Raw genomic sequence first — 25,247 nt, 5'->3', positions numbered from 1 at the left:
CAGTGAAACCACAGTAAGCTGTTTTTAAAAAGTAAAGGAGAGGAGTGATCAGGGGAATAAAAAAAGCCGAGAGCACAGGAGAGGGAACTGGGGTCTGCCGAAAGTTGTTGAACCTGGTGATGGGTTCACGAGGACCCATGGTGCTCTTTTCTCTGTTTTGGGGCCTGTTTGAAACAGTTTAGATAAAAGTATTTTCAAAGAGAATAAACACTAAATCCAAGATGGAAAATAACAGCTACAAAGGATGTTATTCAGAGAACTGGGGAAATTTCGAGGTGAGCATCTATTAGGCAGTAATACCCTATAGATGTTAAATTTCCTGAGTACGAGGTTGTGTACTATAGGAACGCGCCTTTACTTTGTGGAGGTTCATAGTGAAGTACGCAGAGGTGAACCAGGATGCCGGCCATCTCCTCTGCAGTGGCCGGGGAGTCGGACAGGTGCCCACGCACATGATGGGGGAGGGAAAGTGTGGCAAGACGTTAACAGTGGGTGGGTCTCCGGGCGGGCGTTGAGCTTTCACCGTGCTCTTCATCCAGCACAGAGATAGAGAGTCGAGCGGGAGCCTGCCTTTGCCAGGTGGTCGGGCCCTCTCCCTACAGGGGCCACACGCAGCCCCTCCTCCTGGCTGTTCACACCCTACATGTTCCATTGTCTGGCGGTCCTAGGGCTCAACGCTCCAGCTGCTTTGGGGGCACAACAGGCTCTTCCCACTTCTTGCCCTTTCAGAAAGATCCCCTCACAGTCCCATTTGAAAGTGCAGGCACTTGGCCCCTCCCGCAGAGCCAGTCACGTGTCTGGAGAGGGACCCCGGAACCCCCCACCCCCACCCCCCAGATTCTTTTCTCTCTTCAGGATACATGATATTCTCTGTTTCACTTTTCTTTTTGCTCTTGAAATTTCACAGACATTCTCAGAACTAGAGTGTGATGAACCCCCACGTCCCCATCACCCGGCGTCAGCCCCATCCACTTCTGGCCATCTTTCCCATACCATTTATTTATGGACGAAACCGGGTCATTTCTGCCCAGTTCGGGTGGTTGCTTCCCCACGCTGCATTTAAGTTCTTTCTCTCTCTCTTGTATTTTGTGTAAACTGGTCGTTGGGTCTGGAGGCTTGCTTGGAATCAGGACAGGTTATTGTTATTTGTGTCCTGAATTGGCTTGGTTTTCTGGCAAGAATCCATCCTAAATGCCTGTGTGATCTCACCCAAGTGTGGTTGGGAATGTCCTGGAGGTTTGCGGGGCGGGGTTAGTCACTTGGGGAGAGGGGGTGGCGTGAGGAGGAGCCAGGAGCCCTGCTGACCCCCTTCCTCTTTCTCCCGCAGTGCAAAGAGCCGTCTCGCTCTTCTCTCTGAACGACCCAGCTCTGAGCCCAGACATCCCGCCTGCACACAGCCCTGTCCACAGCCACCTGAGCCTGGAGAGGGGGCCCCCGACCCCCAGGACCACCCCTACCATGAGGTGAGGCTTCCCCGGGAGCACCCAGGGGCCTGGCAACCCAAGTCCCTGCAGGCAGTGAAAGAGGGTCACCAGGCAAGAGGCCACTGTGCAGGGCACCCCCACTGCCCCCGCAGTGGTAGCTGGAGGAGTGACCACCTCTCTCACCCAACAGACTTTGGACCAATCCACGTGCTGGGGCCCAGCAGGGACCAAGTCAGGGTTGGCACCATCCTCCTGGACACTGTGATCAGTACTTCCACAGTCACTTCACTGTCAACTGTGGAAAACACTAACTACTGCCCCCCGCCAGTCCCCCGCATTCCCCGCTCTCTGCCTCACATCTGTCCCCTCTGAGTCCCCGCTCCCAGCCTTCAGCCTCCCTGCTGTCTGCTCCTGGGTCTCCTCCCCTGCAGATTCCTCAATTATGCACATGTTCCCCTGACAGCTGCCTCTCACCTCTTCCCTGGCAGGCCCCGCGCTGGGCTGTCGGGGGACCCAGAGGTGACAGAAGCCCTGCCCTCACAAGGCTTCTGGGGCGGAGGCAGACAGGGAGGCAGACACTTCCCATTTGTCATCTCACATTTAGTGCCACATGTTTGACTGAGCTAGCTTGGCAGAAAGCAGAATGACTGAGAGGGAGAGAGGATGGAAATGGCATGTTTGCATGTCCGTGGATTTAAATAGTGCATTTCACACTCATCTACACACTTCACCATGTAGGGGTGTACATACAACAGTCGTGCAGTGTACTTTGTGGGCAGTTCAGGTGATTTCCAATGGTGATTTTGACTCTTCTTGTTTTTTGCTTCACACACTGGCTTTAGAGCTCAACCTTCACCAAAGATGTGGTCCCATTTACTTAGCAGAATGAGGCAGTTACTGATGGGGTGCCACAGCAAGGGCAGGAACAGGGTGGGTGTGGAAATGGCGGGACCCGTGACCTCCAGGGACACTCCTGGATTCCTTTCACCCCTGAACTGGTGACCCCCTCCTACCTCACCCTGCAGCTACAGCTCCCCAAGATGCAGGACCAGGCAGGGAGGAAAGTGATGGGAAAGGCAGGAGGGCCCAGTCCTCTCTCCTCCATGGGCTGAGACCCCCACCTCCCTCCCCAGCACCCCCACCGGATGTATGTGTCCCACAGCACCCAGTGGAGCCTTCTGCTGGAAGGTGCTGCCCGCTCTCCTCAGCAGGGGCCAGACGGGCCCCAGGCTGGGGAATCTGCACAGAGCAGGAGCCACAGGCTGGGGGCCTGGGTGCAGCGTCTCTGCCTGAGCCTGGGTTTCGCCTCTGTCCAGCGGGTAACAGGCCACAGCGAGCCGGAAGATCCGTCAAGCTGAGACCTCACACGGTACAGGGTGGGTAACAGGCAGGCTATTATCACAGTCAGTGTCATCATTATTCCTGTCCACAAGTCAGGCCATGTTCATCTGCACACTTAGGTGCCCCAAGAGCTAGAACAGCAGCTGGGTCTGCCGGTACTCAGTGTGGGCTCACACTTGAGAGGGGCTTCTCCTTCTGGCACACATGTGGTCCATCCTCGGGAGGAATGCACACTTTAGGGCAGGTACACACACAGCTTTCAATGGGCCTGGTGCTCCCACAACCCCCATCCAGATCCACAGGTGTGCCCTCACCAGGTAGAGCGTGGCCAGCAAGAGGGCTGGCTTCCCTCAGAGCTTCCCCTCCAAGCCTCCCTCAGGACTCCAGCAAGGAGAGGACTTCCCAGACCCTCAGGGACAAGAGGGGCCTGTACCCCAATTTCCTCCCAGCTGTGGGCCAAGAGCCCTCCCTGGAGTCTGGTGGGCCTCTGATCTGACCCTGTCTCCTGTCTTCCCAGCGAGGAGCCGCCCCTGGATCTGACCGGCAAAGTGTACCAGCTGGAAGTGATGCTGAAACAGCTGCACACGGACCTGCAGAAGGTAGGGCTGCCGGGCAGCTGCCTCAGGGCACTCGCCTCCCTGTTTCACTTCCTGGCCTCTCGGGCCAGGGAAACTGCGGTACCTGCCCCCGCCCCCACCTCGTGTGGTCTAGGGGAGGCCACCCAGCTTTGAATGTAGTCATGAGTGAAAAGTAAAAAGTGACAGTAGAGGGGAGGGTAGAGCTCAGTGGCAGAGTGCATGCTTAGCATACACAAGGTCCTAGGTTCAATCCCCAGTACCTCCACTAAAATAAATAATAAATACATACATAAATACATAAACACAAATAAATAAATGCTAAATATATTAATTAATTAAAAGGTGACAGCAGCAAAGGCTGGTAAGCACACAGAGAACCTCTCTTACATTCTTGGAGGGAGAATAAATTGGCCCAACCTTTTTGGAAAACAATCAGACAATATTTATCAAAACTATACGACCCAGCAGTTGCACCGTGGGAACTCGTCCAGCAGAATTTCAAGCACAGATACTGAGAGGTCTGTGGGCAAGGATGTCTACTGCTGGCGATAAAAAACTGGAGCCAGTGCAGCTGTCCGTCCACAAGAGAAGGGTTATGTACATGACAGGACACCCATGCAGCAGAATATTCTGCTGCTGGTTAAAGTCAGAACAGAAATCTATGTATTTACAACATACAAAAGAAGTCTGATAACTCCAGTGAAGAACTAAGCAAGCTCAATAAAAAATAAATAAATAAAGGCTAACTCCCACTGAAGAAAAACTAAGAACTGCAGAACTGTTTGCTGGAGCATCGTCATGCTTCAGAAATGTTTAACATCCATGGGTCAGAGGGATCTCTAGACGGCAACATTCCACATCGTCCCTTGTACTTACCTCCAGGGTGTGGAAGAGTGAGGAAAAGTCAGACTGGAAGAGAGTTGCACTTGTTATTTTATATACTTTAGGGCAAAAGGCCAAAAGGTGGCAGAGTGTAACGTGGGAGTCTCAAGCCCAGGACTCACAGGGGCCCGGGTTCAAATCCCACCCCCAACTTAGTGCCCTGTGGCCTTGCACAGATCACTGCCTTGGCGTGTTGCGTTCTCCTGGGAGGGCGTCTTCTCGGAGGAGGCAGTGGTGCCTGGACAGGCAGCCCTGTGTCCACATCCCAGCCCCCGACTTGCTGTGGGAGGCTTGGCCTCCTCTTCTGGGAAAGCGGGGGTAACAGCAGCCCCCAGGGCCCTGGGTGGCTGTGAGGGAGCAATGAGGTGATCCCAGTTATACGGTGATGTTGGTCACACGGTTACTCTGCGTCAGGCTGCGTTCTAAGAGCTCAACCTGTGTGACCTCAGGGAAACCTCTCTACCACCCCCCTTAGAGCAGAGGAAACTGGGGCCCCAGAGTAGAAGTGGCTTGCCTGAGGTTACCCAGCTGTTGAGAAGCAGAGCTGGGATTTGATCGCTGGCAGCCTGGCTCTGGACCACGGCCCAGCCAGGGCACACAGGCCCCGGGGAGCCATTCGCAGGGCACCCCGCTGACGCCCAGCCCCTGCCCCGCAGGAGAAGCAGGACAAGGCAGTGCTGCAGTCGGAGGTGGCCAGCCTGAGGCAGAACAACCAGCGGCTGCAGGAGGAGTCACAGGCTGCCAGCGAGCAGCTGCGCAAGTTCGCCGAGATCTTCTGCAGGGAGAAGAAGGAGCTCTGACGGGAGAGGCCGCTGCCCCACCCCTCCGCCCGGGCGGGCCGTGGGCTCCTGCTCTCCTGTCCCTCAGCCCAGCCTCTGGTTGCAGGCGTGACTGAGATCATCCAGCCAGGGCCCCACCGCCCTCCCAAGGACACGGAAACCAGGGTGGCAGTGGGACCTGAGGGAGCCTCCCTGGGGCTGCGAGCTGGGGTCTGCTCGTGGTCCTTGAGCCCCAGGAGGCGACACAGTCTCTCAGGCCTCCCTCTGAGCTGCCCACCTGTGGTCCCTGGAGGCTGGGCCATGCCCACACCGCCCCCCCAGGGGGGCCACCCTGCCATCCCGTCTAGCCTCTTCCTAGGACCAAGCCATGGTCCTACAGGAAGCTGTAGGAAGGGGGTGGAGGGCAGGAGTGAGTCTCCAAACCTCATGGCTCCAGGAGTTCACAAACCAGGTTTCTTCACCACGTACAACAGCATCTGGGCTTGTGGGGCCAAGACCCCTGCATGAAAAATCACAGTGGGAGACGGCCCATTATTGCCTCGCACCCCAGAGAGCTGAGGGCCTGTGTGGATGCGGGCCAGGGCTCTCGGTCCCTGGTGCACTGGCTCCAAAAAGCATGGACGTTGTCCCCTCCCAACCCTATCCTCCAAAAAGCAACCAGGAGCACTTTCTTAGAGTTTCAGTTATTTTCTTGGGGGGGTCCCAGTCTGGAGAGAGGAAACCCCAGCATCCAGAGTCAAATTCTTTGAGGGGAAGCTATTTGCACACTTGGGACCATTTCTACGCCTTTTCTATCAGTTCCTTGGCTGCCAGAGGCTTCAGGGCCTGGGCCCCTCCACCTTCGAGCTACTGACCCAGCCAGGCCGTCCCCTCCTCCCCGGCTCCGCCAGCCCTGACCACGACCACACAGCCCCGGCCTCTTCCAGGCACCAGGAGGGGCTCCACGGAGCCCTCAGGCCGGGGCTGGAGAGAAACAGCCTTCATCACTTCTCTGCTTTTTTCCCTTTGCAAGAGCCTCTCGGCCCATCCCGCAGGCCCCACCGCAGCGGTGACATCGGACACCCTCACTGTGCTCCCCGGGGAGCACTTGGCTGTGCGAACCCCCACAAGACGCTGGTTCTCTAAAGGCAATAAGGGGGCGGCTCTCCAGGCAGCCAAGCCGGTGTGGTACTACGCTGTTCACCCAGGAAATAGTTTCTTTTTTTCCTTTAAAAACAAACAAAAGTATATATATATATATATTTATTTTTTCATGTAGAGTTGCGCCAGAACAAGCCTGTGTGGCCACAATCTGTGGATTCCCCCGACCTCAAGCTGAGGACCGAGGCGCGTCCCCTGTGGGCCGGAGCTCAGTGGGGGGACTTGGAGGGACAAAGTTGGCTGGGGGAGGGAGGGCCTCAGAGCAGCACACTCGGCTGGGGCCAGCTCTGTCCAGAGACCCTGCCACCTTCTCCGCCTTCTCTCTGCGGCCAGAAACCTCAGGGAGGGAGACTCTGGGGACCTCACAGAACCCAGGCATTTGGGGAGCGAAAGAAAAGGACCTTCATCGCGCCTCCCTGCATCAGCCTCTGGCCCCTCTCCCCACCGCCATCTCCTCTTCCTCACTGTGGTGTGATGCGGTGGCTGTGAGGGGGCCTGCCGTGTCCTCAGCCCTGGCCAACTACTGTGATGTCTCTGCCCCTCTTCCCGGATCCCTTTTTGGAAGGTTCTCCAGGACCACCAACCTGCCCCCTTCCCTCAGACCCTAACCTGGAGCCCACCCTCCCCCACCCTTTTTTTTAAGTTGTCTCCTCATCTCTTCAGATCATTCACATCATTTTGGGGACCTAATCATGTACATGGACCAGTGTAAATTATGATTTTTGGTTTTGTTTTCTGTTATTTTTTTAAGGACCTCAGCAAAGCAAATCTATTTAATTTGAGTTTGGTGTTCTATCTGATGGCTGAAGATAGCAGGGGTTTTTTTTTCTTCATATGTTGATTTGTTTCATTTGGATTTTTTTTATTCTTTATTGTCTCCCCCGCCCCTCATCCCTGTCTTGAGATTGTCTGGCATGTTTCTGGAGGTTTCAAAGGAAATAAATGTTTCATAGAAGTGGCTTGTGTGTTCACTAGCTGAGCAGCTGCCTGGAGTCCCTGACGAGAGGGTGTGGTCCAGCGTTAGCCCCTCCTCCTGTCCCCCTGGTCCCAGACACTGTCGTGGCCAACACACACACACACACACACACACACACACACACACACACAGACATTTCCCTAAGAACTGGGGAACATCAGCCTCACAAACTTCTTTTTCTCGAAACCCAAATGACAGAAATCCAGCACTCAGTGGAAGAATTTGTTAAGTTGGAAAGAAAAAGCTGTACTTCAGAAGTCATACACTGGAGGACTGAAAGCCGGCCCCGGCCCACAGAGTTGTGTTACTTTTAGAATTAATGGTCAACTTTTTAAAATCTGGAGATGGTACAGAAAGAAATCTGGATTGGGAGCTTGGTGACTCTGTCCTCTGCAGCAAGACTCAGAACTGAGGGCCCCTGCCTCCTGCAGTGGGCTGTGCCCCAGGCCACGCCCTCCCCAGCGCTGGCGCATTGACACCCCCCTCCTCGATGGGAGTAGGCGTCCCTCTGCCAGTCATCTAACTGGTGGTTTGGAGTGGAGAGCAGCCCCTGCTTCCAGACTGGGGCTGGGGAGGTGGAGGTGTCTCGGAAAGATACTGACGCATCCGGACCTCAGCCCTGGGCCAGGCCTTCCTCTTGGGGCTCTCCTCGCTGGGGAAGGGTCTTAAAACTCCTGGCCCCAGGTCTGCAGCTGCCCTGGCAAACACTTGCCATTTGACCTGAGGATCAGGGTCAAACTTACTTTCCAAATCTCAAAATTCCACGTGGAACTCCATGTGAAAATCCCAAGGTCTGGCCTCTTGTGGGAAGTCTAGGTCCAGCTCCACCTGGAAGCAGGACCCCGTGGCTGGGCCTTTCAAACCCACCAACTCATTTTACCTGTGACTGAGTTTACCGTTTCTGAGCTCAAACCTCATGCTTCTCTGACCCAGACCCTCCCCTCCTGTCAAAAAAAAAAAAAGCTTTTTCCAAAAGGGGTATATATCCTTTTTCCAGAGGAGGTGGACCAGCTATTTCCACGTCTCCTAAAAATTCTAGAGTGTTCCAGACATTCTCCCTGTCTCCACCCTCCTTGAGGCCCCATCTTCAACCCTTGCTGCCCTCCCCCCACCAGCACAGAAACGGCAGAACAAGCTGTTCTCACATCCTCTCCTGGCGCCTGTGACACACACCAACTTCCAACACCCTACAACCCGCGCACGCCAGCCTGTGCTCTTGCCCGAACTGTGCCCTGCTCGTCCCTTCCCCATCTTGCCCCAGTTTTCCACGTCCTCTGCCTTGTCCCCTTCCTCCCCTATGTCTCTCTCTGTCCCCCCACCCCAACACTGGCTCGCCCCTCACCCGGGCTCTGAATCCCTTCATACCTTTGGCTCTCACCAGATTTTTCTATTGTCTCCCTAAATTCTTTGTGTCCTCTCCCCTGAAGTCTCAGCTCTGTGTCATTATCCTGGGACTTTGCCTGTCCTGGATCCTAACTGTATCCCTCTCCCCAAATGTGCCCCCCTCTAATTCTCTCTTCCTCTCTCCTATGTTGTTTGCCCTGGTTCTCTGCCTCCCCTCATGGAATCTCTTCTGCTTCTATCTCCAAATCGCTGTCAGTTTCTTCCTCTTCCGTCTCCCCCTATGTGTCTGCTATTTTTTCTTACTATGATTTCCTCTCCCACTAAATCTCCATCTCTTCTGCCCTCTTCCCCCATATTTCCTGACTCTCTTCATCTACATCTCTCTCCAGATCTATTTCTTTTCCCTCTTCTGCTTGCTTCTCTTTTTCTGATTCTCTGTAAATGTGGGACTCTCATATCTGTCTCTCTCCTGTGTCCTGTTTCTCACTCCTCACCCCACTTCACCCCAATCTGGCTTTCTCCTAACGCCCTGGACCCGTCTCTTTCTCTCCTTTTTACCTTCCCCTCTGCCCTCGGCCCCACATCCTGTATAGGGAGCTCCAGGAGATGTCTGGGCTGAGGATGAAGCTCCTGGCACCCCTGCTCCCTACCGTAGCCCCAGGAGGGGAGGGGCCAGCTCAGTCTTCATCTTTCCATCCCCTCCCTTCCCCCAGTCCCCAGCTTCCCGCCTCCCTTCTCACTGCTTCCCGCTGCAGCTGCAGCAGTCCGTTGCCAGGGCAACCACAGCTGGCTGGGTGGGAGCCCCCTCCACCCCATCCCCCCCTTCTCCTTTCCAGCGAGGCAGGGAGGAGCTGGGACAAAGCCAGAGAAAGGCGGGGTGCAGGGGGAGCTGGAGGGAGATGGAGGTAGGGGACAGCTCCAGCTGTTAACCTCAGTTGCTTTTCCCCCAATGAGGCCCTGTCTCTCCTTCTTGGTGACACCCTAAACCAGCCTAGAGAATGAGGCAGACGTGGGCAGAGGGGTCAGGCCCAGTTTAATACACAGAACAAGTTAATTCACAGCAGAGGCAGGCAATAAAGGAGACTCATTTGCAAGGAGGGGCACGCCTGGATTGGAGGAGACCCCCCCAAACCCACCACCTCCCCCACTTGCAGTCTCAATTTCCCTTTTTTTTAAAACCCGAACAACAAACACACACAACCACAAGAAACAACCACACCCCCTCGCTGCCCCGAAAATGGCCAGCAAGGGTGGCAGGGGGCAGCCCGGCCTGGCCGGTAGGGAATCGGGGCAGGAGGAGGAGGAAAATCTAGTCCTTTGCAGAGTCTGTGCTTCTCATTCCAGCAGGCGCTGGGCAGGGACCCGCCTTGCCCCACCGGCGACGGCGACAGCCATGGCAGGCACGGTGGGCACGGGCAGGGCTCTCAGGGAAGGAGCAGGAACGGAGTTCAGAACCATGGTTCACATCATGCAGTATCCACGGTGGGCGCCAAGAGGGGTCAAGGGGTGGACACCACACCCACCTGCCCCGGGCACCGGGGGCATGGCGCCCACCTTGGGTGGGGAGGTGGGACTGGTGGGGAGGGGCCGCCAGGCGGGAAGCTGGCAGACTGGTGCCCAGTAGATGCGCTCAGCAGTGCCCCCAACCCCGCACCCAGCCAGGCCTTATAGGACTCTGTATATATTAATTTCTTTTTTTTTTTAGCTTTTTGATTTTTTCTTTAGAAAAAGGCTGTGTCTATGCCCCCAGCTGGCATCCACCACCCCTCGTGCCCGCCCAAAGGCGGGGTATGGCTTTGAGGGGAGCAGAAGCCCCTGGTGCTCATTTGCCAAGGGGTGGGGAAGGAGGGAGGAAGGGAGAGGGCCCTGCCGGGCCCCTCAACCCACAGGGCGAACATTCCACTTGCACAGAGGGCAGGGGGTGGCCCAGCCCCCTCTCGGGCTCCCCCTCGCCCCTCCCACTGTGGGGCATTAAGGATGAGGAGAGAGTGGAGGAGCTCCAAGAGGCAGGTAGGCAAGCACCACCCCAGAGGTCCAGGTGAGCCAGAGCCAGGCCTAGGTGAGGGTGATGTAGGCAGAGGCCTTCTCCTTCAGGTGCCGAAGACAGAGGTGACAACTCCAGCTCCCTGTGGGGCGGCCGGGGGACAGAGAGTTAGGCCCAGGTCTGGGGAGGGCTGCTTCAACCCCCTCCCACCCGTGGCCACAATCTTCTGCAGCAGGAAGACCAGTTTCCAACACCCCCCACCCGTGTCATACCCTCCTCTCCTCTCACCTTCCGGGGGCTCGGCCATGGGGGGACTCAGGCAGTACATGTGGTAACCCCGATCGCAGTCGTCACAAAACAGCAGCTGGTCCTGGGGGGTGAGACCCGCCCAGCTGGCACCCTGGGGGCACGGGCACCAGAAACCGGGGTGGGGGGCGGGGGCAGGGGCCAGGTCAAAGGGGCTAGGGGCGGTGGTCCCTTCCAAAGACAAAGGGCTCGGAGAAGGTCATCTTTGCAAAACTCTGCTGGGCTGAGCAAAACCCCCCTGAGAGACTGTCAGTTTGCAGTTTGTAGTTTGGGTTTAATAAGATTCTGTGGGACCCTTAAAATGACACTGTGATGGCCTGGCAGCAGTGAACATGGGTCTGGGTCCCAGCTGTGCCATTTTCCTAGTTGGGTGGCCTCAGGCAAGTCTATCCCCCTCTCTGAGTTCAGTTTCTACTCTGTGAAGTGGGAACAAGAGCGCCTACCTCAGGGCAGTCAGGAGGAGCCAGAGAGTGAAGAGCATTAAGTGCCGGGCTCAGTTAATGGACACGAGCAATACTAACTGTACAAGGGACTAGTGTTCACGGGGCGGGGGGGGGGGGGAGGGGCTCCAGGGAAAGACTTTAGGCCCAACTGGCAAAGGCGGAGGTGCCAGGTGGGGCATCCACCTAGGGGCGTGTCCCAGGGAGGGGGAGGGCACTCACGTCGTTCTCCGAGGTGCCACACAGGCTGCAGGACTTGCACTCGATGCACTGCCAGCGGTAGGTCCGCACGGCCGCCGTCATGTTCACCGTGAACTGTAAACACGAGGGGTGTCCTGGGGGCCGAGGGGCAGGGATGCGGTTAGGGGTCTTCGTGCCCCTGGTGGCTACTGACCCCTGGGGAAGAAACTGCGCAGCCCCCCATCCCTGGCTCACAAGGCCTCTGAGCTGCTGTGGCCCGTGGCCTGACCCTGCCCAGCCCACAGTGCCCAGCACCCGTCCCGCAGGCAGCGCTGCCGTGGCCACCAGTCTCCTGCCCAGCCACCATGGCAACCGCACTCTGCTCCCCAGAACACCATGGCAACCGCATTCCATTACCCACAGTGCTGTGGCAACCACTTTCTACCACCCACAACACCGGGCAGCCACATTCTGTTAACCGCTTTGCTGAGGCAGCCACATTCCATTACCCACAGCAGAATGGCCAACCGGTTCTGTTAACCGCAGTAACGTGGCAACCACAGACTCCCAGCCATGATGCCATGGCGGCCACTTTCCACCGAGGGGTCCCCGCACCCCCCTGCAACCCAAGCCTATTACACATGCTGCCCCAGCAACCACAGTTACCAACAGGTTTGCACAATGTGCCAACCCTACTGGTCAGCCCACCACCCAGTGCAGACGCCCAGCCATTACCCCAGGCCAGTAGGGCTCCCTTCCGCTACACCCAATCTCCATGACAACGGTGTTTCACTACACATAATACCGTGACAACCACAATTCATTAGCCATCATGCTGAGGTGACCACAGTCTACTGCCCACAAGTCTACGTTGGGAAACCACATTCTATTAACCACAACTCCATGGCCAGTACCGTTATCCACAGCACCCAGGCAGCGGCAATCTATTACTCACTATCACAACCCACTACGCACAATGTCTTAGCAACCATCTCTCACTGGTCCCCACTATGTGATAAGCACATGTCAGTACCCGAAATGCCATGCCAACCACATCCCATTGTTCCCAGAGCCTCCCTGACCCCACTCAGTTTCCCACAATACTCAGCGGTTGAGTCTGGTTATCCTCAGTCCCCTGGGATGCTCTGCATCCCCATCAGTCCTCACTCCTCTGCTTCCTATCCTCCACATCTGGGTTCCAGGAATCCTCTCCACCGTGGCCCCCAGAAACTTCAGGTGGAGGCATCACCTGATCGCCCACAGTCGGCACAGGAGATGAGGTCCTCGGGACACCCCGTCTTCTTGGAGCCACCCAGACAGAAGTCACAGTAGCCATTGGGGATGACAGTACCATCAGGAGCCTTCTTGGCTGCAAGACAGTAGGCGGGGGTTGGCGTGGGCAGGCAGGGTACTCAGTCAAAGGCTGCTGTGGAGGTAGGGGCGGAGGGAGGCGTCCCTACCTGTGTGTTTCCTCTGTGCCTCAGGGACCCAGGCCAATTCTTTGTAAAATTCTGGGAGTGGGGGACAGAGAGAGGGGCTCTCACCATAGGCAAGGCTCTCACCATAGGCAGGTCTCCACCCTGCCCCCAGTCTCAGCCCCAGGGGTGGACCCCTTGTCCAGGTGTGGAGGGGGTGGGGAGAGGGAGTAGCTACCCCAAAATGTGGGCAGTAGCAAAAGAGAGTAGGAGGAACCCAAATAATTCTCATCAGGAACCCACCAACTCTTTGAGCACAACTGATATGTCCTCTTTATTAGGTGAAAACTTGGCAGATACAGCTTTAGGAAGAGCCCCTAGCTTCCCCACTCATACACACTTCTACCACACTGCCACCCCCAATGAAGCCCTGTCTAAATAAAAATTAGGTAGATACCACTGGCCAAGATCGGGTATGGAAACATACACTCAGAAGGAAAATTCTGAACACAGAGGTGCCTGGGTGTGTAGTGGGAATGGGATAAAGAGACTGCCCTCTTCCACCAAGGGGTGGGTAGGGAGATGGTTTCTCCACTGGCAGAGGCTCCCCACAGCCTCCCCCAATCCCTCAGCTGTCTGGGTTGGCATGGGATTGGCATGGGTAGAAGCCAAGGGTTCCCAGGCCATGGACCCTGCCCCTCAGCCAAAGCTTAGAGAAGGGAGAAAGGGAGGCAGGGAGAGAGGGGAGTCATCTATCACCCCCCTCCCCAAGCTCTAATTGAAACAATAAATCAGACCCAGAAATATTACGCCCGGCCGGGAGCGAGGGGGAGAGAGAGAGAGAGAGAGAGAGAGAGAGAGAGAGAGAGATGGTTGGTTGCCATGGCAACCCCAGAGCCAGCATCCCCTTGGTTGGTGGGGGGAGGGGACTGCTGAGCTGGAGATTTTCCAGAAATGTCTAACGTGCCCCCTCCCTCCCAGGCTCCTTAGCCCCCACTCCTAGGGCCCCTCACCACCCCACTCCCTGCCCGCCTGCTCACGTTTATGGTTGTTTTTCCGGTGGAAGGGTAGGGCGTGGCGTTCGGCGTTCTCCTCCCCCTCCTCCTCAGCCAGGTGGGTGTGGGTGTAGTGGTAGCTGAGCCCTGGCCGGTTCTTATACCGTTTCCCACAGACTGGAGAGTGAGCAGGGAGGGCCAGTCAGCCCTCCCAGCCCATGCTGCCTCCACCCTGGCCTCCAGGATCACACCTCCCCACTCTGCCAGAGGCCTAAGCATCCCCCCACCAGGATCCAGCACAGGAGGGAGGGGGCCAGGAGGGGAGAGGTCTATGGGCCCCCTTCTCTCTCTCTTCCCCCCTCTTCAGAAGGACTCACTATCACAGACATACGGCTTGTCTCGGTCCTCCAGGGAAGCGGTGTCCTGGCGTTTCCGGAGACCTCCGATGCCATATGCCTGGGGGAAGAGTCAGGAGTGAGGGGCTAAGAAAGGGAAGGAACTAAAAGAATTTTTATCACTTGGGCCTGTAAGTCAAATTGCAGCTCTGCCACTTTCTAGCTGTGGGCCTAGAGAAACTCCCTTGACCTCTCCGAGATTCACTTTCCTCATCCATGGCCCAGGTGTGAAGACTGACGTAACCCACTGTACAATCTCTGTTTTGCAAATGGTTTAATATACCTGAGCCTCAACTGCCTCATCTGTAAAATGGGCATAAAAATCCCCTACCCCTTCAGGCTGCCCTGGGATTAAATGAGGTCACACTGGGGCAGGGACTGAACGTGGTGCATACCCAATCAGTGGGTCTGCACTGACGAGAGGAGTGATGAGGAGAAACTCAGGAGTGATACCTTTCCTTTGGCCCTGTTCTTCCTCCTGGGAATGTCATCCTCCAAGTCTTCCACTTCGAGATCATGTGGAAACTCCAGCAGCTGCTGTTTCTGGGCATCAAGAGAAGGGAGACTGAGGTCAAGAAAATAGGGGCACTTTTCTGCTTTGTAGGGGGTTTGGGGGCAGAGTGGAGATTAGGGGTGGCAGGGCAAATCAGGAGGTCTTCCAAAAAGAGATGAGGTGCAGAAGGATGGAGCCTTAGGCTGCCTAAAGACCCTAGGGTGCCAGGGGAGATTTCAGGATGGGAACAGGGTGGACCAGGGCAGGAGGCTGCGGGGAGAGGGCAGCTGCAGCCCCCGGGGGTGGTCCTACCTGACAGTCCATAATGGTCTCCTCCTCCTTTAGTTCAATCTTCTTCTCCCCTGTCTCTGCGCACAGTAGAGCCTCAAGGACTGGCCCTTCCGGAAGGCCGCCCTCCTTCTTCAAGGGCACTTCACAGTCTGGGGACAAGGCCGTGATGGGGGAAGGGGTCAGGCAGAGAAGTCATCCCTGGAGGACTCTTCAAACTGCCCAGATTGGGGAACCATGCTCTGTGCTGGAGGGAAGAGGATTTCCCAACCTCAACCAGCAACAAACTCAAAGATTCAACCACACATCCTGGAAAAGATGCCCAGACCTTGGGGAAGGCAGAGCCAGACCCTCAGAGCCACTTGGACACACTCAGGGGGAGACAAGGCCAGACCTTCATATATACCTAGATACATGTAGGAGACCCGCGCCCCGCCCCCTCCAGATCCTTACTTACATCTGGAGAGAACAGACACTCAAACAGGATACACACGGACATAGGCAGGGAAGATACAGGCAGATCATCTGAGACAGCTAGACAAAGAGACAGACCCAGACACATGGAGGAGACACAGCCAGACCCTTGGGTACACCCAGAGACACTCAGAAAGAGACTATTAGACCATCAGAAACACCCAGATCCACATGGGAAAGACACAGCCAGACCCCACCATACACCTGAACACACTTAGAGAAGATACAGACACACCTAGAGAGAACCACTCAGATGGATACACATATACACAGGGGATACAGACAGTCCCTCTGAAGCAGACACACCCCAGCAGACACAGCCAGGTGGACCCACACAGATTCTTGGATATACCCAGACAAGGGAAGGGAAACAGCCAGTGACTCTGATAGTACTGGACACACTCAAGAAGTGATAAGGCCAGACTCTTGGTTAGAGCAGCACACATGGGTCGAAACACACCTCATATACCAGACACTCGAGGAAGAGATTCTCCCCGACATTCTGAAGCATCTGGCCCTCAAAGAAAGAGACAGCCGGACACCCTGATCCACCCACACTCAGGAACAGCTGCACACTCTGATAGACCAGACACACCCAAGAGGAAGTAAACCTTCTAATATACTTAGAAACACCTGACAAGAGACACAGACACTGAAATCCACTCTATGACAAACGGAAGGAGTTACAACCGGACACTCTGACACACCCAGAGACACTCAGGCACCCACAGGAAGAAATATAGGCAGACACTCTGATACATCCCAGCTCAAAGGGAAGGGATACAAAGACTGGGTACACCTAGACACATGACAGATACCACTCTCCTGGAATTCGCCTGGGCCCAAGGAGGAGAAGATACAGTCCAAAGTTCGGTCACTCAAGGAAACCTTGGAGAATCTTTGGACTACACCCAGACACACGGGGGCAGACACACAGCCAGCCACTCAGACACTGGCTAGGAGGGACATAAAGGCAGATGCTCAGACGCACACCAGCAGCACCACACACTCCACGGCCTGTGCTGGGGGCACCGATGGAGGACGAAGCTCCACCCACCGATCTTGTACTCGCAGGGCCGGAGTCTGGGGTCCTCCAGGATGTTGAGTCTCCGTTTCTTTCTCCAGCAGCGGGCGGGGTACGTATAGATCTGTCCCGGGGCCAAACCTGGAGTGAGAAGTCGGGTAAGAATGCGGCCGCGAAGCCGCCGCGCCGCCCCACCCCCGCCCTCCCTGCAGGTACCCGGCCCGCGGTGGGTCTTCTCCATCCAGATGTAGCAGTTGTTCTGGGCCACGCCGGTCTGTGAGTCAAGGAAGGGCAGGCGCAGGCTGCGCTCGGCGCACAGGCGCGCGTTGTAGCTGCGGCAGTGCTCGATGGCCTCGCGGTAGAAGTCCTCGCCTAGGCTGCGAGGGGCGGGTGAGCGGGCGGGCAGCTGTCAGCAAGGGCAGGCGCACCCGGTCGCCCAGCACCCCTCCCCCAGCCCGCCCGTCGGGAATGGGTGGGCCGACTCCTCCAACCTCGCTTCTCCCCTCTAGTCGCCCCTGGACCCAGGAACCCCCAACCTGGGGCTTAAGCAGGCCTCGAGCCAACAACGAGTGGATACACACAATATAGAAACAGACAAAAATACACCGAGACCCATCCTTACAGGCACATATCCAAATCCACAACTCAAACGAATGGCACATAGTCGCACTGGATTCACACACAAAGAGAGACATATCCCAAGACTCACAAAGGAGAAACTGACACATCTCACATATGTGCACACACAAATATCTACTGAAAAACACAAATATCTCAAGTCCCATAATGTAGAAACAGACAGATCACACACATTTCCATGCGTAAATATACAATCACCCAACAAAGACACACAACGTGCAAACAGATCACACACTACACACACTTACGCGTCCAAAGATACACACAGATACACAAATGTTAAAAGAGAAAAAATGTTAAAATAAACTACCCACATAAACACTTACACATATATCCAAAGGCACAACACAAATCTCACACACACACACTATCCAGATACAGTATACAAAGAAATCATAGATTCACACAGGAGACACACACAAAGATACACAATATAGAAGCCAACATCTAAAATACCACATATTCAAACACACAAAGATACACACATACACAACATAGAAACAGGCAAATCCACTCATATTCACACAAAAATTTGCACAAAAATACATGCATACCTACATATCCAAAGACACAGAACACAAATGATGTACAGTTTCAAAGGACATGCACACACACTCAAAGACCCAAATATCCAAAGATACCTAGTGTGGAATAAAAGAAATTAAACACATATCCACACATATCCAAAAAAAAAAAAAAAAAAAAAAAAAAAAGCAAAAAACCCAAAACCAGGACCCAAACAAGTGACACAGACTCCACATCCCAAGACAAAGGTAATACAGGCTTCGCTCAAGTTTACCGAGGCCCCTGCGCCCCCAGGCCATTTCACCTTCTCCCCAACTCCGGGGGTCGCAGGGCGGGACATGACCCCCTTTTCCGAAGAGGACCCGAAGAGGACTCCGAGTTCCCCATACTCTCCACTCCTCCCTGGAGCAGCGCGTCGAACACAGTTCTTGCCAGATACCCATAGTCACACACACTCGCAACCCCGTGCAGCCCGGCCCACGGTGACAGCCCCCCAGACACCCCATCGGCCCCACCCCCAGCCGCCACACACACACGCCCGCAAGGACCCGCCTGAGCGCCCTCCCCCGCCTCCCGCCGGCCCGCAGCACCTCAGGGGGCCGGGGATGACCGTGGCCATCTTGCTCCCCGGGTCCTGCCCCCAGCAGGTCCCCGCCGGGCTGGTCCTCCCAGCGCTCGGGCGGGCGCTGAGGCCGCCCATCCATTCATTCCCGGGGGGCGGGAGCGCCGGGGCCACCGCCAATCAGGACGGCGGGGCGGGCCCGCGCGAGCCATGCTGGGAGTGGTAGTTCCAGGCCTGGGGCTGGCCGGACCCCGCGGGGAAAGGGGTCAGAGGTAGGGCCTGGGGCACGCACAGCCACTCACGCACGCTCACTCATGCACACCTCTGAGTCTCACACTTGGGCCTACACTCACACATGTACACCTGGACTCGCACACACCCACCCACAGCAGCTTACACACACATTCACATGTATCCTCACAGCTCCCACGCAGACGCACGCACACTCCCTGTCCCACACCTTCGCACAGACTCACATACATTTACACTCACTTCAGTGCTAAGAGACTTAGAGACACCTTACATGTGCCCACACAAAAGTCCCACCAACGCGTGACTCACTGACACCGCCCCCTCCCCCCAGTGCCTTCTAGCTTCAGAGAACCTTCTCGGGTCCCCCTTGGGGCTGTCGCTCTCACAGTGAGCCTGCCCTGCTCCACCCCTTCCCAGGGCTGACAGCATCCGTGCCAGTTAGGAGCTATAGCCACGCCTCCTGGGTTCAAATCCTGGCTCTGCTCCTTGGTGGCCATGTGACCTTGGGCAAATGACTTAAACTTTCTGGGCCTCAGTTTCCTCATCTGTAAAATTAGGATGATACTTCATTCGAGTATTGGGAGGATTAAATGAGGAAGTATGCATAAAGTGTTTTAAAAGTTACTTGGCAGATAGTAGGTGTTCAATAAACTCATTCTTTCCACAAAGAGGACCTGATGTGTACTGAGATGCAAAATGGTGACAGCTAACTGTTATTAGAAAGAATAGTGCTGGGCACATAATAGATGCTCAATAAATACTTATTGACTAATGAAAATACTGAGTCACCATGTGCCAGGCACAGTTCTTTAACAGGGGTTAACTCATTTGATCCTCATAAAGACCCTCTGGGGTCTTTTCCAGATTAGAGGGGAATTTACACGCCCTCAGCCCCTGGTGGCTGTTTGAAGGTAGGACTAAGCGGACTCACTCATCCAGATGTCTGTACTCAAATGGGTCACCTCCTTCTTTCTCCCATTGTCACCCACATTGACTCTACCAAAGGGATCCCCAGAGAGTGAGCTGACCTACTGAGTCACAACACATGCCCAGGCCTACACACACACCTGGAACAACCCCCACCCCACCCACCCCCGTCCAAAGTTCATGTTCAGGTTTGAGCCCCCAAGTGGATGAAAACACCCCATAAGTGTCCTTGTCCACCAGGGGGCTCTCCAGCAGACAGAAGAGGAATTGGAGCCTTCACTTCTGTCACTGGATGCCCCCTCCCTACCCCCTGGTGAGAGAGACCCCCCTCAAGATTTTCCACACCCATGGTCACTTCTAAACACACACACACACCTCTAGTCTATATCCCTTCCACAATCACCCCCTCCCCCAACGTCAACAAGAGGGAGTGGGTCTCTACTTCACATCCAACCTAGAGCAGGTGGCAAGGGGAGTAAGTCAGGGATGCTGCCATCCTCATGCTCACTCTGGCCTCCAAGTCCCTGTAGTGGCCACCCCGTGTCTCCTCCAGAGTCAGCTCTGCCCTCCTCCACCTGACCTGCCAGCTCATCTCACAGAATGTCCTTACCATTTTCCTCTCTCACCACCCTCACAGATACCCCAATCCACCCTGACACCTGCTCCCCACACTCCTAGCCTCAGACACCCCAGCTCACCCCTGCCCCACCCCAGAACCCTTGCATCAGTTTGATCAGGTTGGAGCCTGAAGTAGACCCATCACCTCCCTGGAGGCCCTGGTCCACCAGCAAGATTTGACCCACAGACACAAGCTGACACTTGGAGAGGGGCCTCTCTTCCTTTCCTTACCCCTTCACAGACACCTCTCCCACACTGGAGCCTCCCACCCAAATAATCCTCCTATCCCCCAGCGCAGAGCCCAGCGTGGAAACTGGGCCACAAAGTGAAACCAATATATTGCTACTACTAATAATCACTGCATTTAGTCAGGTCAGGCTCTGTACTAAGCGCTTTACAAACAGCACAACAGCCCCATGAGGTAATAGGATTCCCCCACTCACAGGTGGTAACACTGAGGTGAGAGAGGGGCACGGATTAGAGGCACAAGATGGGGTTTGAAGGCAGGCAGTCCTCAGGGCTGCACCCTCTGCCTCCCACTCCCCAGAGGATTTGACTCTCACATTGTCTCAGGAGCGCGTCCCTGCTCTTGCCCCTGCAGACCCCGCGTAAGGTAGGAGCAAAGAAGGGTGCTGGCTTGCCCACACCCATGCCTCCAAGGCCCTGCAATGGCTGCCCCACACCTCCGCCAAAAGGTCTGGGCCCGGGTCAGAGTGAGGAGGCCTGGATGCCTATAGATCCACCAATCTGCACCGGAAGCCTGTCCCAGGCACTTTGGGGGTGTCTCTCCTAGGGGAGACACGTCTGTGTGGGACACTTAGAGGGAGAGGAGAGCAGAAGGTGTCACCGTTACTCACTGTCTCATACAGACCCCAGCCCCATACACGCCCTCCAAGCCCTCTTCGCTCACGCAAAGCCACACGTGTAGGCGTGTGCCTATAACCCCCGCCCCCCTCCTCCCCCAACTTCTCACCAGAAACCAGAAGAAGCTAGGGGCCTTAGGTCCAGCTGCCTGGCACAGGCCTTCTGGAAGGCAGGGTCGGCGAGGGGAGGGGCGTTCCCGGGCCCCTCTCCCCATCCCACCCCCTACCCCAGCACACGTTGCTCAAGGTCAAGGCGGCGAATGCAAGGGGTTGGGGGAAGGGTGGGGTAGGTCGCCCCGGCCCCTTTGTGAGGCGCCGCCGGCGTTCGCCCCCCTCCTTCTCCCCCCAAATCCCAACCCAGGCCGGGGAGGAGGGGGAGGGGAGTGCCGCGCACGCCAGCCAGGGAAGGAGGGCGGGAGCGGTCGCACGCCTGTCACTCCCAGCCCGCTGTCACCGCCTGAGGAAGGGGGTGGGGAGTGCTGGGACCCAGGAGTTCGGGATCCCGAAGAAGGAGCGAGAGAGATAGAAAGAGAGGGAAGAAGAGAAGTGGAGAGAGCAAGGGATTGTTAGGCGATGGGAAGACTAGGAGAGAGCTAGGTTTGAACCCAGGTGACCAGAATCCCAGCCACTGGGCCCAGGAGGAAGCTAACGCTCAGAGGAGGCAAGCAGACTGGGAGAAAGGGAGGGAATCCCCGGAGACTGAGGGCGCTCCCAGCACCATCTCCCGAGGCATATGGTCCCCAAGGGGATGGGAGATGCTTTCCTTAGATGTGTATGAGCAGGGGAGCGGGAGGGATCCCACGATCTATGCTGACCCGGGCGTCTGGACTTAAGGTCCTGAAGACCCAGAAAGGAAAACGGGGAGACAGCAGGGATCGAACCCGGGACCCCCGACGTCTCAGCTCCCACCCCGCGACCGAGGTCCCCAGAGAAAGAGGAGGAAAGAGAGGAAGGTGCTTTGATGTGAGAGGAAAGGATGGTGGAGACCCTGGAAACTGAGGTCTGGACTTAGGCGTTTGTGCTCGCAACCCCATGCAGGGGCAGGCCCAGCGCCCCCAGAGACTCGGAGGAAGAGAGAGGGAGGAGGAGGAGAGGGAAGCCCCTACCCCCACTCTGGGTGGGGAAACGGCCTCCGCCACCCCCCAGCCCGCGCCACATTCCTTCACTGACAGCGACAAAGAAGAGGCGCCCCCGCGACCCTGGAGGGGCTCCCGCCCCCAACCCCAGGGGGTGACAGGGGGTGGCGAGCCCCCAGGGGCGGGGGCCCTCACTGGGGGCCCCCATTCAACTACCATCGGCCCGCTGCGTCCCCCTCCCCAGCGAGGGCGGGGGAAGGGCTCGGGTAGGGGGCGGGATGGAGGGACGTGGACGGCGGGGACACTCACGACTTGAGCGGGTTCTGAATGGCGGTGGCCATGGCCCGCTCGACTGGGCCGCCTCCGGCCCGGGGCGCCGCTGCCGCCGCGCGCGGGCCCAGCCCGGCCTGCGCCGCCCGCTCTGCCGCCCAGCGCGCTACGATTTCATTCATTCTTGGGGCTGCGGCGCGAGCAGAGCGGGGCGGGCCGGGGGCGGGGCTCGGCCAATCCCTGCACCTCCCGGCGCACGACGGGACGTGGAGTCTAGGGGCGCGCGGCGGCGCCCGAGGGTGCCCCTGTCCGGACTACACGTCCCAGGGGGCGTCGGGAGGATCGCGCGCCCATTGGCTACTGAGGATACAGGGCGGGGCTGGGCTCGCTCCAGAGCATCCTTTCCTCCTCCCTGGGGGTGCTCCATTCCCAGCTGGGGCTCTTCATCCTCCAGGCACCGTGGGCGGAGGAGCAGATTATCTCTGGCTTCTGGGTCTCCCCAGGGTATGTGTATGACCCCAAGGTCTGTGGGGTATTCTTGTCCATGCCTCCTTGTCTGGGTGTCTCTTCTGTGTAAGCCAGCCTGTAAACAAGCACAGGGGTTAATCAAGCCTTTGTTCACTTACTTAAGTGCCTGCCAGGCATTCTTCTAGGCACTGGGGATTCAGCGTGACCAACAGACAAAGTCGTTGCCCTCAAGGAGCTAACATTTTGGTGGAGAAAAAAAGATGATAAACAAGCAAATAGACAAGATCCTTTTAGAGAGTGATAAGTGCCATAGAGAAAGTGGATTCTCTGAGGTGACATTTGAACTGAGGCCTGAGGAATTGCCAAGCATGTGATAGGAGGGGAGGAGGAGAAGAGCTTGGCAAGCTCAAAAATCAGTAAGAAAGCTAGCGTAGTTGAAGCAGAGTGAGTGAGTGAGGGGGATACAAGGCTGAGGGAGAGCAGGGATCCAGATCATGTTGGGCCTTGTAGGGCATTATAAAGAAAATGAATTTTGTTCTAAGTGCAATCAATCCTCCTTGATGGTCCTTTTTCACACGCACCCCAAGTCCATCAGCAAACCCTGTTATCTCTATATTCACAGAATAGATCCAGAATTCACTCACCCTTCTCCCTTCACGGCCTCCATCCTGGTACTGCCCACCATCATCTGCCCCCTGGACAGCTATATCTGTTCTCTCCAAGGCAGCTAGAGTGAGCTATCTAAAATATCACAACGCTCTCTGGCTTAAAACCTCCAATGGCTTTTTTCACACTTAGAATAAAATTTGAAGTTCTCACTGTGCCCTCAAGGCCCTACTCAAACCCATCTCCAATCCCCATCCCATTTCTGACCTTATCTTCTTTCTTTCCCTTGGCTAACTTTGCTTCAGCCACAGTGGCCTCCTCCCTCCCTGTTCCTGGAACATTCCAGTTCCCATTTCAGCCACAGGACCTTTGTTCTCAATGCCTAGAATGCTCCGCCCCCAGACACCTGCTTGGCTCCATCCCTCACTTTATTCAGGTTTCTGAATAAATGTCACCTCCTCGGAGACAATCTCAGCTCAAATAGCACCTCTGTAAACTATCTGTCCTCTTAAGAGCTTTCTTTTCTCCCAATACTTACCATAGTTTGTCATCATGTTGTAGACCTATTTAGTTATTTGATTTATTGTCTGCCTCCACTCATTCGAATATCAGCTCTGTGAGGTGGGGATTGTTGTTCCATCCACTGCTGTCTCCCCAGTGCCTAGAACACAGCCTGAATAATAGCAGGAGCTCAACAATTATTTGTTGGATAAATCAATGAATCAATTCGTCATTCTGCTCCGTGTTTCTCCCCACTACCTACCTCTGCAGAGCACGACCAGGAGGGAGAGAGAGTCATGGGGGGCTCCAGGCTGTGCCCTCCCACACACGGACACCTGGACAATCTGAAGTGGGCTGGGGGTGGGGGTGGGAGGGGGCTGTTGTTTTGTATTAAGGAAACCTTCCCAACAGAGGGCCTGGAGCTAAAGCTCTGAGGCAAAGGAAAGGGAGAGGTTAGCAGACATATTCACTCATTTCTGGAGTATCTTGGTTCCCAGCACTGTGCGGCGTTCTGAGGACACAGCAATGCGTCTGACGGCTCTGCCCTAGGCTCTGCCTGAAGCTCATAGTTCAGTAGGGTAATAGATCTATTACCATCCAGTGACAGCCAAGGATGGGGGAAGCCCAGGCAGAGGGTCAGGGCCAGGATAGAAGAGGTGCATGGGGCTGTGGGAGCCCAGAGGAGCCTTTTCCTGACCCTCTGACCTCTCTAGACACAGGGAAAGTCCCTGTTCTGACCTCTTAGGACCCTGATGCCTGATCTTCCTGTCACCAAGTCTTGGGAATAAACAATGTTCCTGTAAGTCTCAACCTCTGGTCACTTCTCCTAACTTGGAACCCAAAGATTTGGCCACCAGAGGGCACTGTGGCCCCAGTCTTTGTCCACACAGTTTGCCCCCAAATCCTCAGATCCGAGAGGGACATCCTGGGGGCCGTGGGGCCAGCCAGTGGAGACACTGGTTCCCCCACTCTGAGCTTCACAGCCTACTTGGGACCTGGTCACCAGGACCTGAACCCCTCCCTGCAAAGGCTCCTGTGGAATCAATAAGAGACCCTCTGTCCCAGAACCCAGGGGGCCCAACTTGGGCCCCTGAGGGAGACTATACTGCAACCCCCTCATCCCTCTCTTCCTCACTAATTTTTAGAGGATGCAGCCCTCCCCAAGCTTCCCTTGGGATGTTCAGACATGACCCTCAGAAGCCTCCTGCCAAAATGTACTGAGGTACAGAGGAGGTGAGGCTAGGGGGTCACACAATACCAGGACAATGACAATAGCAATTAATAATAATAACAATAATACATAAAGGTCCCATTGACTTGTCTCCTGCTGTGTGTCACGACCTGTACTGAGCTTTGCACAGGTTTGACGTCACTATCACATAGACCAAGCAGGACTCCTAAGCTCAGCATCAGACTAGGTGACTTGGGCTCGTACAGACAATACCCTCGCCAAGAAACCCCACCCATTGGGGTGGGGAGAGC

General features: G+C 55.9%; 2 protein-coding genes across 10 annotated transcripts in view; one reads left to right on the top strand and one right to left on the bottom strand.

Annotated features, from left to right (window-relative positions):
- SIPA1L3 (signal induced proliferation associated 1 like 3) overlaps positions 1-7,099 on the top strand; it is a 214,824-nt gene extending 207,725 nt beyond the window's left edge. For 4 of the 5 annotated variants that reach the window (XM_074369753.1, XM_074369754.1, XM_074369751.1 and 1 more), the window contains exons 20-22: positions 1,328-1,463; positions 3,283-3,364; positions 4,882-7,099. In XM_074369753.1, coding sequence (XP_074225854.1) covers positions 1,328-1,463; positions 3,283-3,364; positions 4,882-5,025 — 362 coding nt within the window. In that variant the 3' untranslated portion in view covers positions 5,026-7,099. The remainder of the gene's footprint in view (positions 1-1,327; positions 1,464-3,282; positions 3,365-4,881) is intronic. The other variant, XR_012509042.1, reaches the window with a different exon arrangement.
- Positions 7,100-9,474: 2,375 nt separating this feature from the next.
- On the bottom strand, positions 9,475-22,261 carry DPF1 (double PHD fingers 1). 5 transcript variants are annotated; one of them, XM_074369750.1, is made up of 12 exons: positions 22,230-22,261; positions 16,675-16,835; positions 16,492-16,599; positions 14,985-15,112; positions 14,633-14,722; positions 14,162-14,240; positions 13,830-13,961; positions 12,835-12,885; positions 12,624-12,743; positions 11,417-11,529; positions 10,737-10,818; positions 9,475-10,590 (listed from the first exon to the last, which is right to left on the bottom strand). In XM_074369750.1, exons 1-12 carry the CDS (start codon positions 22,259-22,261, stop codon positions 10,520-10,522), a joined length of 1,167 nt encoding a protein of 388 aa, XP_074225851.1. In that variant the 3' UTR covers positions 9,475-10,519. The 5 variants fall into 5 exon arrangements, with proteins under 5 accessions (XP_074225851.1, XP_074225847.1, XP_074225848.1 ...); XM_074369746.1 differs by lacking the exon at positions 22,230-22,261 and adding an exon at positions 18,213-18,524 and having other exon boundaries at positions 10,737-10,848; XM_074369747.1 differs by lacking the exon at positions 22,230-22,261 and adding an exon at positions 18,213-18,330.
- Between the last annotated feature and the right edge of the window lie 2,986 nt (positions 22,262-25,247).

This window comes from Camelus bactrianus, chromosome 9, assembly GCF_048773025.1.
Source record: "Camelus bactrianus isolate YW-2024 breed Bactrian camel chromosome 9, ASM4877302v1, whole genome shotgun sequence".
In the NCBI taxonomy this organism is placed as follows: domain Eukaryota; kingdom Metazoa; phylum Chordata; class Mammalia; order Artiodactyla; family Camelidae; genus Camelus; species Camelus bactrianus.
This window is presented reverse-complemented; position numbering and strand designations above follow the sequence as displayed.